Consider the following 14,409-nt stretch of genomic DNA (forward strand, 5'->3'; position numbering starts at 1 on the left):
TTCATGGGAGGAGAAACTCATTAAATTACTCCTGGTGAGAGTGTTTTTTGTGAAATAACAGAAGGATCTGCTGTTGATGCAGTAATAGCTACAACAGCAAATGCTGATAGAAAAATAGGTCAAAGGTGTGTATGAGCAAAAATGTTGGTAATATCCAACATACTCATTATGTAGATTTATCTGCATCTGATTCATTTATAAATAAATACAATTCTTACGCAATGCTGGAACCTCTTTAGAAGCAGTTTTTGACCAGTTTTGGTGGGTTGTAGCTCCATGTAATGGATTCAAAGCTTGCACTACTGTTTTGGATATCAATTACACACCTTTGTGTTTTATTAACTGAGTGGTGCGATTGAGCCTGTTGTCTTTTCCTGTGTGGTACTTGTTGCCTGTAGCTTTCTCAAAACCACAATTTTTGCTGAAACCTGTGTATGTGCTTTTAAAAAGTATGTTTGTTTCCATCATGGTTTTGGGCAGAGAAAGTTGAGAAGGAAACTAAATCTGTTTATAGGCAACATCAGAATTAGAATGGGCAGCCTCTTTAGTTACCTATTTTCTCTAAAAGATTACAAAACTGTAAGAGTTTGGATCGTATTCTTAGACTCTCAGTGATGGTTGGGGGGGGTCACTTTAGCTGCTTCTGCACTTCAGAAATAATCCAGTTTGAGCCCACGTTATGTGCTACGGCTCAATGCTATGAAATTTTGGTAATTCAACAAACTACAGTTTCCAGAATTCCATAGCATTGAGCCATGGCACTTAAAGTGGGCTCGAACTGAATTATTTGTGCAATGTGGATGCAGCCCTAGAGGGCCTGGGATACTTCTTAGTTTAACATCTGAAATGGATCATATCCTCCTGGGGAGAGAACAGAGCCTGACATTCACTTCATTCTGTGTTGATCGAAACTTGAATGGGACTTGTATGCTCTACAATTGTTGGGAAAGGCAAGCACCAGCCCAAGGTTATCTCTGTTTCCTGCAGTGCATGAAATGCTGAATCGTGTGTGAACTGGCTCTCAAAATGCTTAGAAAGTTTCCACATGAAGGCAATATTTTTCCCCCTATGTCCTCATTCCAGTTAGTAGTGTTGGTTCCTCAGGCTTGTTTAAAATGATTTATGTCACATTTCTCTTGCAGAATACCAGAGGCCACAGTCAACCTTGTTCAGAGTTGAAAGAGATAAGGAGCTTTCTGTAGATTCTTCCCCAGTCCATTGTAACACAATCAGCCTTACCCCCTTTAATTTTTTTTAAAGGTTGCACAGAGAATAAATTGCCTTTGACAGAGAGAATACCAAAGTCACAACCCCATTATGGATTGCACTGATGAGTATGTTATAGAGATTCTAAGCCAGTTACATTAATCTCAGAGGGGTTTTTTTATCTGCTTGGGTTTAAAAGAGGATAAAAGAAAGCTTGTTGTCAGAGTAAAATGCTAACAAAATCAACCTTTTGGGGGGTAGTCATTATTAAGCAAAGAGATTTCCATTTTATATTTGTACATCAGTATCTGTTTTAATTTTTCAGCAAATGCAGCAAGGCTGAGTGGGAAAAGAAAAAGTTTGATAAAGCTATCGGGTGAGTAATAAAAACCTGCCTTAAAACAATCAGATGGATAGTGTTTTAACAAGCTTTCCTGTGAGCTTAGCATCTGTTAGACCTAGCTATGAAAGTGGAGAGGAATCAAGGACGATATGGTCAAGCAATTCAACAGAAGTCACATATTGTGCTTCCTTTTCTGAACAGAGCATAGGAATGTCGGCGGGGGGGCTCATAGCTCCCATAATCCCCTAGCTAGCAGACCATTGGCCATGCTGTCTGGGAGGGGATTCTGGGAGTTTTAACTTTTCCAAACACTGGTTCTGAATCTGGGGATGCTTTTACGGTGACAGGAACAGCACCTTTGATGGGTCCCATTGTTCCTGTTTTCCTTAGGAGTTTATCACACGGGAGGAATTTCTCTTAATTTCGAATGAAAAGAAAGTGAGGCCAGAATGCATTCACATGAATTTGCTAGTTCAGTGAATTTACGTGAATTCGAATTGCATTCGAACTGACTTCCCATTGTCCGAAAATAGTGCCATTGCCCGAAATTGCGTGTGATCACCTCTCACACAATAACGTGAAACCCCATTATTGCATTCAGACTGACTTCCCATTGCCCAAAATTGCATGTGGTAGTCTATTGTGCAATAACATTAAACCCCATGATTGCGTTCCGATTGCCATTGGATTATACTTCCAATTTCCCTTGTCTGATAACATCCTTAGACTTCATGACCCCTTTTCTCTGTGTGTTGGTTGGTGATTCAGGCAGTGGCATAAAGAGCAGGAAGATTGGGTTCTCTTGACATCAGTCACTGGATTATTTGTCCTAAACTAAGGGAACTGCATGAGCTAAGGCAAGGATAAGGCAAATGATGGGAGCATGTGACCCTGTAGATTTTGTTGGATTCCAGCTCCCATTATTCCTCACCATTAGCTTTCTGGAAGGGTTAATCAGAATTGTAGTTAACAACATCTCCAAGGATCCACATTCCCTGTACTGATATAATGGGTGGGAAGGTACTATAAATGAAATTAAACTAGTATGATATTTTAAAATATGTGGGCAAAGTGGAATCATCCACATGCAAGAAGGGAAGGTTTCTATGGGCACAGATTGCACAGTTTTGGATGGGAAGCCTCACACATTGACCTATTATTGTCTGTAAGAAATGATTAGATGATTATTGATTGATGCTTGGCTCAAACAATAACAGGCACATGGGGCATTTCCCAAGTTTTAGCAGATTCAGACTTTTTTTGAAAACTATAGCTTTAGAAAAGTTCCCTTTTTGGGCTCCAGGCCCCAGAATCTTCCAGCCAGAGCCAGTATGGAAACAGTTTAACATAGTCAGTATTCATGTGTGGTCAGACAAGCATTGCTTTTGTGATGTGTGAGTCTATGAACTTTAATACCATCTACCTCTTAGTAACCTCTGCTTGGTGACTCTTGCAGATACTCTTTTGCTATCGTTGGCATTAATATTACAGACCTTGCCTACAACCTGCTTGTGAGTGGCGCTCTAAAAACACACTTCTACAATGTTGCTCCAGAGGCTCCAACGTTATCCCATTTTCAGCAGACATTCTGTAAGTATTTTGAGCCAGGGAGGAGATGAAAGAGGAAAAATAATTTTGTGTACTCTGCTGGTAATATTTTTACTTGCAACTACTATAGAGAATTAGGAATCTGATTTTCTGTTGGTTGAATTAAACCCAACATGGTCTTTCCACTGCCAAAACTACATATGTTGGTAGAAAAAAGCAGGGGAACAGTGGCATCAAAATCTGCATTGTACAATTATGTGGCCTCTTATGCACAGGGCATGGAGAGGCCAAAAATTGTTGGATGAAAGATGGGACTGTGTTTTATGAATGGAGATTCACTGTTTTAATGCTGGATTCCTCTCCCTATTTGCAACCTTCTGTTAAATTTGACACAACCATTTTAGGATAAGAAATAAGTGAATCTGCTTTGTAGGGCTTCTGATAATCTCATGTAGAAGGAACTGCTGGCCATTTCCCATTGAAAATGTTGACAGTCTCCAAGCAACCACAACCACAAATTAATGCTGTGAAGATAAAGAAGGGAAGGAGAACCAGCTACACCACTATGAGTTCATTGGTGGAAAGGGAGGATATGAATATAATAAATGAATACATACAGCCTCAGCTGCTACCTTTATTGTGGTTGTGTTTCTTTCAAGCCATTTCCAGTTTATGGTGACCCAAGGCAAACTTATCACAGGATTTTTTTGTTTTTGTTTTTTGGCAAGCATTGTTCAGAGGAGGTTTGCCATTGCCTTCCCTTGAGGCTGAGAGAGTGTGACTTGCCCAAGATCACCCAATGGGTTTCATGGCTGAGCTGGGAATTGGCATTAGAGAAGCCTAAACACTTAAAACAGAGGAAAACCTCTAAAGGGCCTGGAGAAGATTGGCAGAACCAGCTTTCCTGTTAGAGTGGAGCAATCAATGCAGATGAGTAGCAGTGGTGGCCTGCCAGCTATGTGTACTATCAGCCTGTCTTGCATGTTCTAGTCTGCTGACTTGGGTATGATGGAGAACAGTATCTTCTAACCTGTAGTGGAGCAAAGTTCAGATGATGGCCCAGTCAGCTTCTGTATATGTACAGGTGGGGGGAGGCAACACATTTCCTGTTTCCAGAAGCCCAATAATATAGACCAGCATTGAAAACTAATTCAGTATTTTTAAAGTTTATCTAGCGTAATTGCTCATGCTTCCAATTTTCAAGAGCACCAAAGTAGTCGCAGATATATTAAAGGAAATGCTCAGTGTATCTGAAATCAACCTTTCTGTATTATTTAACAAAAATTTGATAAAATACGTTGCTATTGCTGTATTTGCCATTCCATATTAAGGTTTCAGTTGTCTGGGTGGTGTACTCTTGAGCTGCAACAACAGAGAGGAATGGGAAATACCTCCTCTGAGTATTCCTTTCCTAAAAAAAACTCCTGTGAAATTCATGTCATTGCTATGACAGAGGACCTCACACATGTGCGCACACATACACACACTGTATTGTCCCAGCCTCTTCCATTTCTTGCTTTTACTGCAATGATACATAGCCCTTGCTATACATAGAAAAAAAATAGGACTAGGAGAAGTAGGTGGGTTGAATAACTTCTAGGCAATTTTTACTACATGCAGCTTCCAACATTCATTGTTCAGAGTCTTAGTTCATTGTCGAGGATCCTACACTAAACAGATCTTATTATAGGCCCAGTACATACCTGTAAAAACGTCCGGAGCTGCGTCAGCCTTTTTTCCTGCAGAGGGAAGCCGCAGCCCTCCACAGGAAAAAGAACCCATAAAAAGTGGGTTATTTTTCTGCCATGCCAGTTATATCTGAGTGTGCCAATGGCGCACTCGTGATGTAACTGGCGTGACGCAACATGCAGATGCTATGTGTCCATTATGTCATAATGGCAACCCCGTGTAGACGGGGCACCACCATTATGCCACTGCCAGTACGTGCTAGGGTTAGGGACCGTGCAGTTGCCAGTACGTGCTAGGGTTAGGGACCTAGCACGGCATGAGCATGGCGCTTTAGCGCCGTCTGTACCGCGCCTCAGTCTTGTATAGTGTCTTGTGAGATTCTTCGTAAGGATTTCTATCCAGGGAATGGTTTTATTTAAAACATGAGTGAGGAAGCTTTGGCCCATAGACTTATTTACACTTCCCATCAGTCTCATCCAGCACTGGCCAATGATAAGGGATTGTAGGAGGCACACAACAACAGCAACAGATTTGTAATTTTGAATAGCTGGAAGACTAAAGGTTCCTCAGCCATGATTTAAAAGAAGTTCTCCTTGGCAAAGAGGCGCACTTCTAAGTCATTTTCACCACAATTTATTTCCATGCCATCCTGCCACCACAGTATTTTCACCTGATTCCTGTACTATTATTATGGCTATTGCTTGGTTTACACTAAGCAGTGCAGCTGGGGTCAGTGGGAGAGAAAGGGAGCAAATTTTAGATGGTTTATTTCTTTTAGTGCCCTCAGGCTGGGTGTCTGAATTGCAGCAAGCTCTCTTTCTTGTGGGGGAAAGAATGATAGCTGGACTAATTTGGCCTTGCGCTTATTAGGTCAAATTCTGGCTGCATTTGCATTCATCTGTTCCCTTTGGCTGCTGGTGTGCTTGCCTGTGTGGGACTCAGCTTCCAATCTCAGTAAAAAAGCAGCATTGCTGATGCTTCAGGCACTGTAGTAAATTGGACTACTCCTCTCTGTTCATCTAAAATTATAGTAGATATATTTATTATATTTATTTATACCCCACTCTTTTCCCAAAACGGACACGGGGCGGCTCACAACATTAAAAAACAATACAATTAAATGCATACAAAAGTAGTACATTAAAGCAGAATTGAATTATTACAATATTAAAACAAGTTGTATGTCAGAAGAATAAAATACAATTAAAAACATAAAAGTGTTAAAAATACTTTAAAACAATACAACAACACCCCTCCCAAGCTTTAACTATGTGGAGCGATGGAGTGACTGTTTCATAATGGAATGTACATAAGGTGTAGGAAAGCAGAGAGTTATAACTGCTGATCGTAAACCTTCCCCTTTTGCAAAATTATTATCAACGTAAGGGCTATCTAATAATATACATAGTTGTATGTGACATGTATAAAACTTTCAGATGCGAAACATGTATTATTTTGGCCAGAACTATAATGGTAGAAAAACCCCATGACAGGGGTAGGCAACTTGCGGCCCGCGGGCCGGATGCGGCCCGGCAAGGCCTTGGGACCGGCCCCAGCCCGGTCCTGCCGCCGATTGCCGCCGGGGCCTTTGGCGTCTCGCGCGAGGGACATGGTGGGACAATTGTCTATAGAAGCCTCAGAAACATGCATTTATCTTAACATTTTTTTAAAAAATCAGCAAATTTTTTGGTGTGTCCTCCATTTTTTATTTAAAAAGTGCCCTCCATTTGAAAATTTTGTCCTACATTTGTCCCGGTTTATTTATTTATTAATTTTTTTAAAAAAATTATTTAATTATTTATTTTTTTGGCTTCGGCCCCCCAGTTGTCTGAGGGACAGGAACCCGGCCCCCGGCTCAGAAAGGTTGCCTACCCCTGCCCCATGACATAGTGGTTTGAGTATTGGAGGAGGATTCTGGAGACCAGGGTTCAAATCTCAGCCATGGAAACCCACTGGGTGACCTTGGGCAATGTACACTCTCTCGGCCTCAGAGGAAGGCAATGACAAACCACCGGTGAAAAAATCTCACCAAGAAAACCCCATGATAGGTTTGCCTTAGGGTCGCCATGTGTCAGAAATGGCTTGAAAGAAACACAACAACAATAAAGATAGCAACTGAGGCTGTATATATGTATTCATTTGTTATATTCATATCCTCCCTTTCTCACAATGAGCTCATAGTGGCATAATTAGTTCTCCTTCCCGTCCTCATTTTATCTTCACAACATCTCCAATAGGTAGATCAGGCTGAGCAGAAGACTAACCAGTCCAATATTACATATTAGTTTCATGGCTCAGTGGAAACTGGAACCTTGCTCTCCTCCAAATCCTAGTCCAGCACTCTGATTCCAATACCTCACTGACTCTTTGTCAGTTAATGGACAATAGGATATTATTTTTACTTGTACTTATAACCTTTCACCTTGCTCTCTTAGGCTATTTAATGCATGAATTCCATAAATTCTGGATTGAAGAGGACCCGCTGGACATCATGGAGTTCAATCGTGTGCGGGAGAAATTTCACAAGCAAATAATCAAACAGCTCCAAAATCCAAATATGGCTTTGTGCCCTCATTTTGCTGCCTCAGAAAGCCTGATCAACCTGTAGCCATTAACTTTGTCTGATTTTGAAAACACTGCCTCATTCTTGTGTTATGCCACCATCTAGAGATAAATCGCTAATGCATTGAATGACCATAGCGATTGTATGCATGCCTCTTGGTGCAGTATTCATTTTCCTCTCTCTCTTTCTGGCATCTCCTCAGACCATTCTCTTTGAGGAGTTTTGTCATAAAAAAAAAGAGAGAGCTCATATTGCAGCCTTTTGCAGTGTTAAAACATTCATAATCAATCTCCCATATGAAGGGGTTTTTTCTATTTTTAGACTCCCATTTACACACACACACACACACACACTTCCCTTTTAACCATAATTCAGCCTTTAATTAAAGAACTGTATTTCTGTAGCTGTGGGCTTGTTCTTTTGGGTATATGTGGAATATTTGAGTTGAAAACTTGTATTGTGGAAGCATTTTAACTTAACCGATTTTGTTTTATGAGAAATAATGACTTTTTTGTTTTTAAAATGGGCATGATCCTGCTGATCTGGGGCACTTTCAGTTCCTATTGATCTGAATGACATGTGCTTAAAAAACCCCTCCAGCAAAAGCCAATGGGACTTTGGCTGGATGATGCCCAGGGTTTGTACATTATTTAGAAGACGATGTATTGTGATTTAAGCCTAATTCAGGCAGAATGCGTTAAAATATTTCTTTCCTCATGCAACCATGCATGCTTCATGGGAAAGAAAATCAGTAAGATTTATGATGCAAATGTGGGAGTAATTTTAAGCAATTGAGGCTATGCTGACTGTGGAATCATGAGTGTCGAATGCATTTGAAGGCATTGGCAGCATTGATAGCAAAGACCAAAAAACAACAATCTTCTGCCCTGATGAGCAAGCAAGTATGCAAAAAGGGGTTTACAATCTCAGAAGTCTGCACTGGAACATAACCACCTATTTATACCATCACAGCAAAACTGAATCACATTGCTTTGAAAATGCAAGGTTAGTGGTTTGTGCTTTTGCATGTCCAAATGTGACATGAAATGATTGTGTGTGTTTTTATACTTAATTAGGGGAGCAAAGGGAGGGGGGAAATCTATATTTTCTTCATTTTTGAAATATTGAATTTGAGGCTTGGAATGTCGACTGTTCTTAATGGAGGGCTGAGAGGAATAAATTAACAAGGAGGCATGAAGGAAATGAAATAATTGGCTGTTAAGGGTCAGACAAAGTGGTGGTTATTAAGCATTGGACATCAGAATCATGTGCATGCTGTGTGGGACTTCCCCATATAAACCCTGTTGAGATGATGGGTAGATGCATTTATGTGCAACAATGCTCATGCACATAATTTTTTTTTAAATGGGCTTGCAGATGATTGCACCCAGCACCTCTGACATCACCTGTAGTCTATTTCAAACTGTAATTTACCATGGCATTTCATACCCATGGTATTTTTTTTACCTTTTGATTATTATAGGTAGTTTGTGAAGTTGCTTGCATAGCAAGATTGAATCTGAGGTATTGCCTAACTATTTGTGGATTATATGAATAAATTAAATCACTCCAAACTGGAACGGCTGTGTGTGTATGTGTATGGATCATGTCTAAAATACATAAATTTTCTAGTTTCATTGCTGCAAATTAAGAAGGCGGTTGGAGGAGGGCGAAACTGATGAGGGGATGTATTTCAGTCGGAGAATGCATGGCTTACATGCAGAAAGGCCTGGTTCAATCCTGGGCTGTTCCTGGAAGCACTGGGAAAGGCTCCTCTCAGACATAAAAAATGGCCCTTATGGGATTTTTCTACTCCAAATGGATGCTTTGAAAAACCCTCCTGTACGCCACATGCTTTGCATTGAAAAGATTCCAGGTTCAGTCCCAGTTGGGACTTGGAATGACTCCTGTCTGAAACCATAGAATGCCATTGTGCAGCTATGCTAACCCTGATAGTCAGGCTGGGCAAAAGGGGTATAACTACTCCAGTAGATCATATGCTTTGCATGCCAAGCTTTGCAGGTTCACTCTCTGACATCCCCACTCCAAGCAAGAAGAAACTCCTTTCTGAAACCCTAGCCTAGAGGATGCTTCCAAACAAAAATAGTGAGCTAGAAAAAACAGTGATATCAGGCAGCTTCTTTCTAAAAAGATAGGTTGCTAACCTTTAAGGTAAGAATACCTGTGTGTTTCACTGAGGAGGATAGTCCCTGCACTGAGGCACATCACAACTATTTCATGTCACCATTATGTTCCTATTTGCTGTGGCCAGTTTAACACCAACCTTCTGCTGGTAAGCCTCTGTGTATTTAGGTAAAGAATGTATGAGCCAGTATGGTATAGTTCTTTGAGCTTTGAACTATGGAGAGCTGGTTTTGAATCCCCACTTAGCCATGAAACCCCACTGGGTGACCTTGGGCAAGTCACAATCCCTGAGCTTCAGAGGATGGCAATGGCAAACCCCTTCTGAAGAAACTTGCCAAGAAAACCATGTGATAGGTTGGCCTTAGGGTCACCATAAGCCAGAAACAACTTGATAGCGAACAGCACGCAAAATGGCAGGCACATGATCATTTGCCCCCAAGAATCTGGAATGCTTGGTTAGGCACTGAAGGATAGGAGCATAGCATGGCAAAGTTATCTTTTGGACTACAGGAGTTGTGTGACTGTGGACGCTGTAATCTAAAAATAGCTGGCCTGGGAACTGTTGGCCAACCCCATTCCTGCTCGCAGAGCTACTTATTTTTGTTTGCAACCAGGAAAAGTCAACATAGCTGCAGAACCAGAATGCAGGCACACCACCTATTTATGGCTTACTGCAGAAACCACACAATTTTTTGATCTAGACGCCTGCTGACTAATCATCTCAAAAATATAACTTGCAACTGGATTTGCGTCACAATGATCAGTGTGAATTTGTACTAATGAGATCGTGAGGCTATTTGTTTTACTTCCTGGGGTGTTAACTATCTCTTTCCCCTTTATTTCTAAGAAAAAATGCCATGAATTATTAAAAACATGTTGTTTTGTTGGAAACCATCCCAACATCTATGCATTTTTCATCATCCTTTCTCCCAAGTATGTGGCATATCAGATCTCTCAGACAAGCTCTGCAAAACACAGGGCTCTCATAACAATAGATGACTATTGTATTACACTGTTACAATAATTGTAGCTCAGTGCTGCATCATGCTGTGCCAGTACATATAATTGCCAGGATTGGGCATACCACATACGACAGCAATATGACCTGCAGTTTTTGTTTTCATTTCTAGCTTTATTTTTTGTATTTCCCACAAAACATGACGAGTGTGCTATATACATCTCAAACTGTGAGATAAGACAGATGAGATATTTGATGGAAGCACCCTCATTTTACTCAGTTTAAACATAACTTTCCCTGTAGGTTTAATAAACGGTTTTGCAAGTTTGGAAAAGCAAGCAACCCTTTCTGGAGTCAATTTAATCGAGCTTGTGAAAGTGCCAAGGTACATTTTACCTTTTCTGAATTATCTTCTACTTGGTGGCGCAGTGGTTAAATGCCTGTACTGCAGCCACTCACTCAAAATCATAAGGTTGCGAGTTCAAGACCAGCAAAAGGGCTCAAGCTTGACTCAGGTTTGCATCCTTCCGAGGTCGCTAAAATGAGTACCCAGATTGTTGGGGGCAAATTAGCTTACAGTTGTACACTGCTTAGGCGGTATGAAGTGGTATATAAATGAAGCTTGTTTGTTTTGTTTAATTTATAAAATTGTAAAAAAATGGTGACCAAGGGTGTATATACTCTACATTTTGATACCATTTTAATTCTTGTGAGTCCATTTTGGAGAATACTGGCATTTATAGTTTAGTGAGGAACTTTGAATTTTCTGCTAGAGAATTCAGGGATCCCTCACCCAAGTACAAATCCCAGGATTCTGTTGCATGGATCCATGGCAATGAAAGTGGCATCAAAAGTACTATAATTGTGCTGGCTGGTTGCACTCCAGGATAGGAGCTGTAGCAATCGTTGCAAACAGTGAATTGCAAACAGGCAGTGAATTGTCCAAATAACAATCCTGGTTGGTGGCAATAATCCCTATGTTACAATTGTGTAATGATGTGAGACATGGGAAGGGAGATTCAGGCTGTGGTCCCAGCCTGGACTAAGCAAATTCCATAGCCATCCCCAAAGTCCAATTTCCTCAAAATCAGAGTGTCAGAACCCAGTACAATCTGTCATGTCTTTGTAAATGTATTTATATGTTGGCCATGTAATAAATTGATATTTGAGTTATGTTCCATGTATGTGCACCAATATACTGTGAGCCCTTGTTGTCCACAGGGGTTTGGTTCCAGACCCCCCATGGATACCAAAATCCATGGATGCTCACGTCCCATTAAATACAGTGGCATAGTAAAATGGTGTCCTTTACATAAAATGGCAAAATCAAGGTTTGCTATTTGGAATGTATACCATTTTTGAAATATTTTCAATCCATGGATGCCTGAATCTGAGGATAAAGAATTCTTGGATACGAAGGACTGATTGTATATAGTATGTGAAAACTAATGGGAGCTATGGTCAATGATCAAAAGAATGTTGATGGCTCTAGCTGCCTCATTCAAATATACAGTTATCCTGCCACATTTGTGGCTTGAACCTTTGCAGACTTGATTATTTGCAGTTTTGATTAATATGTTCTTTCTAGGAAACTCTAGGTCCACCAGCGCAACTCTGCTAGAAGTTGTGCTAGAGAACCTAAAAGTTTTTAGAGAAAACACTTCTCTAGGCTTTTGCAGGTCCTCCAACATGATTCTGTGATCGACTTCTGGCAGATGGTGACCAGAGAGTTGCACTAGAGGATCTGGGGATTCCTAAAGAGGTGTTCTCTTAGGCAAAAAGAATTATTTGGGATTTTTTTATTTGCGGGTTTTCTACATTCATGGGGCTCCTTCTCCCCTAACCCCAGCAATTGTGGAGGGACCACGGTACACAGATGTGTGGAGGAATATTTTTCTCAAGCGAGCCTTATGGGAAAAGGAAAGCCAAGGCAAGAACAAAAGTTCATAAAGGGAGGGTGGGTGGATGGGCCAAAAATGGGTACCAGATGGGCATTTTATGAAATGGAAACAAATCTGGGAAAGGCCCATGAAACTAGAGGGCAGGATATGAGTCACAACAGGATGGAGACAGTAGATGAAGGCAGTTCTGCTGCAGAATGTAAACATCATTTGTTACTATTTGTTATTTGTTAATAATAAAACATCATTTGTTAATAATAAAAACCTTACTGAGGAACACAGAAAACTGGATTGCTGATCTCTGAAAAGGTGTTGGGTCTGACACAGAGGGGTTAAGGAGTAAAGGAGCAGCAGTTGGCATCTCCACAGCCAGGGCACCAGTCTCACAGCTTCACTACACACATTACCCATGGGCAGGCATAAAAGCAAAACATAAGGTTTGTCTATACTTGGGGAAAAGTCTGAATGGACTTCTTATCTGTTCTGCCTCCCAGATGTGCCAGAGCCATACCACAACTGTTTTTTTCTGCAGTAATTTACATGTGTACCTCCAGATGTTGCTGTGGTCGTCTGCCACTGCTTTTCCTCCATCAGCTCCCAGAGCCAGGATAGATCACTCCCTGACAGGCGGCACCATTTACCAATTCCCCAGACCAGTCCCCCACTTCAAACAAAATTTACAGAAAGGTTTTTCCCACTTGCAAGGAGCCCAGCACCTTATATTGACCTCAGAGTGCACCATCAGCAGTGATGCTAAGGAAGGAAAAGCCTTTGTAACCAAAGTTCCTGGGCAGCTATTGGTAAATGGTGGTGCTTGCGCCTGCCAGGCAGTGATCTTTCCTGCCTTCTCTCCCAAATCCAGGGAGGATCCATTGTTTATACACAGAAAGCACCAAAGTTTCCTGGAAATGGGAGGAAAAAAATGTGAGTTTTTAAAATTTGGTTTAAGATATATTACTTGCTGCACATATGGCCATGTGTCATGCATGCTGATCATGCCAGATTTGGCGAAAATGCTGTGCATTATATGTCCTGATTGTGCCAGATTTGGGGGGGGTTGCCCTCATGTAGACAAGCTCTTGGTCCTCACCCCTTTTCCCCATATGTCATCCAGTTTAAATGTCTCTGAACGCACAGTGAAAGGTGAATGTCACACAGGTTCTTCTTTGTGGTCTCTGTGAAATTAAACAAGTGGGTGGTTAGGACTTGGACAGAAGCCTTCTCTGGAATATGCTACAGCTATGCAGTCTTTGGTGAAAATGTGTGAGCCCCATTCCATCAGTGCTCAAACCTCAAACTCACATCCATTCCTTTTTGTCCACCACACTAGAAGTGTATTATTACAGTGGTCCCTCCACATTCACTGTGAATGTGGAAAAAACACAAATTAAATAAAATCCTTTTTACCAGACAGAACTCCTCTTTAGGAATCTCCAGGTCCTCCAGTGCAACTCTATGGCCAACATCTGCCAGAGCTTGATCACAGAATCATGCTGAAGGACCTACAAATGCCTAGAGAAGTGTTTTCTCTAGGAACATCTAGGTTCTTCAGTACAACTCTGTGGTCATCTGGCAGAATTGTGCTGGAGGACCTAGCAATTCCTCGAGAGACCATAATAGTCAAAACTGCAAATAATCTGATCTACAAAAGTCAAAGCCACAAAGGTGGCGAGCCAACTGTATCATTATAACTATTAATTGAGACACAAAACAGCTTACAAATTAAAAAAAACCACAAAAACATCAAAAAATGGGCATTCAAATAGAATTAAACTAGTATTGTTTTAAAACACATTACTCATTGAAAGAATAAAATGCAATTTAAAAAATAAAAGTGCATCTTCAGGTATGCTCTTCTCCCTTCCAAAGATCTTTCCCTCACCGCTTCTCACATTTTTCTCCTTTCTTGTCTTTGGCCACTGCCCAAAAAATGAGAGAGAGAAAAATAAATGTTTCTTTCTACCCTTTTGCATTTGGGGATGGATCCAAGTTGTTTTCTAGCAGCATTGTGCTGTACATATGATGAATTTATTTCAAATTGCACAAAGAGCCAAGG

General features: G+C 40.8%; 1 protein-coding gene across 4 annotated transcripts in view; it reads left to right on the forward strand.

Annotated features, from left to right (window-relative positions):
• Positions 1–8,941, forward strand: part of ELMOD1 (ELMO domain containing 1) — a 64,446-nt gene extending 55,505 nt beyond the window's left edge. For all 4 annotated transcript variants that reach the window (XM_042460144.1, XM_042460147.1, XM_042460145.1 and 1 more), the window contains 3 exons: positions 1,532–1,582; positions 3,006–3,139; positions 7,222–8,941. In XM_042460144.1, the coding sequence (XP_042316078.1) occupies positions 1,532–1,582; positions 3,006–3,139; positions 7,222–7,394 (358 nt within the window). In that variant the 3' untranslated portion in view covers positions 7,395–8,941. The remainder of the gene's footprint in view (positions 1–1,531; positions 1,583–3,005; positions 3,140–7,221) is intronic.
• The last annotated feature ends 5,468 nt before the right edge of the window (positions 8,942–14,409 follow it).

This window comes from Sceloporus undulatus, chromosome 3 (genome assembly GCF_019175285.1).
Source record: "Sceloporus undulatus isolate JIND9_A2432 ecotype Alabama chromosome 3, SceUnd_v1.1, whole genome shotgun sequence".
NCBI classification, from domain to species: Eukaryota; Metazoa; Chordata; class Lepidosauria; order Squamata; family Phrynosomatidae; genus Sceloporus; species Sceloporus undulatus.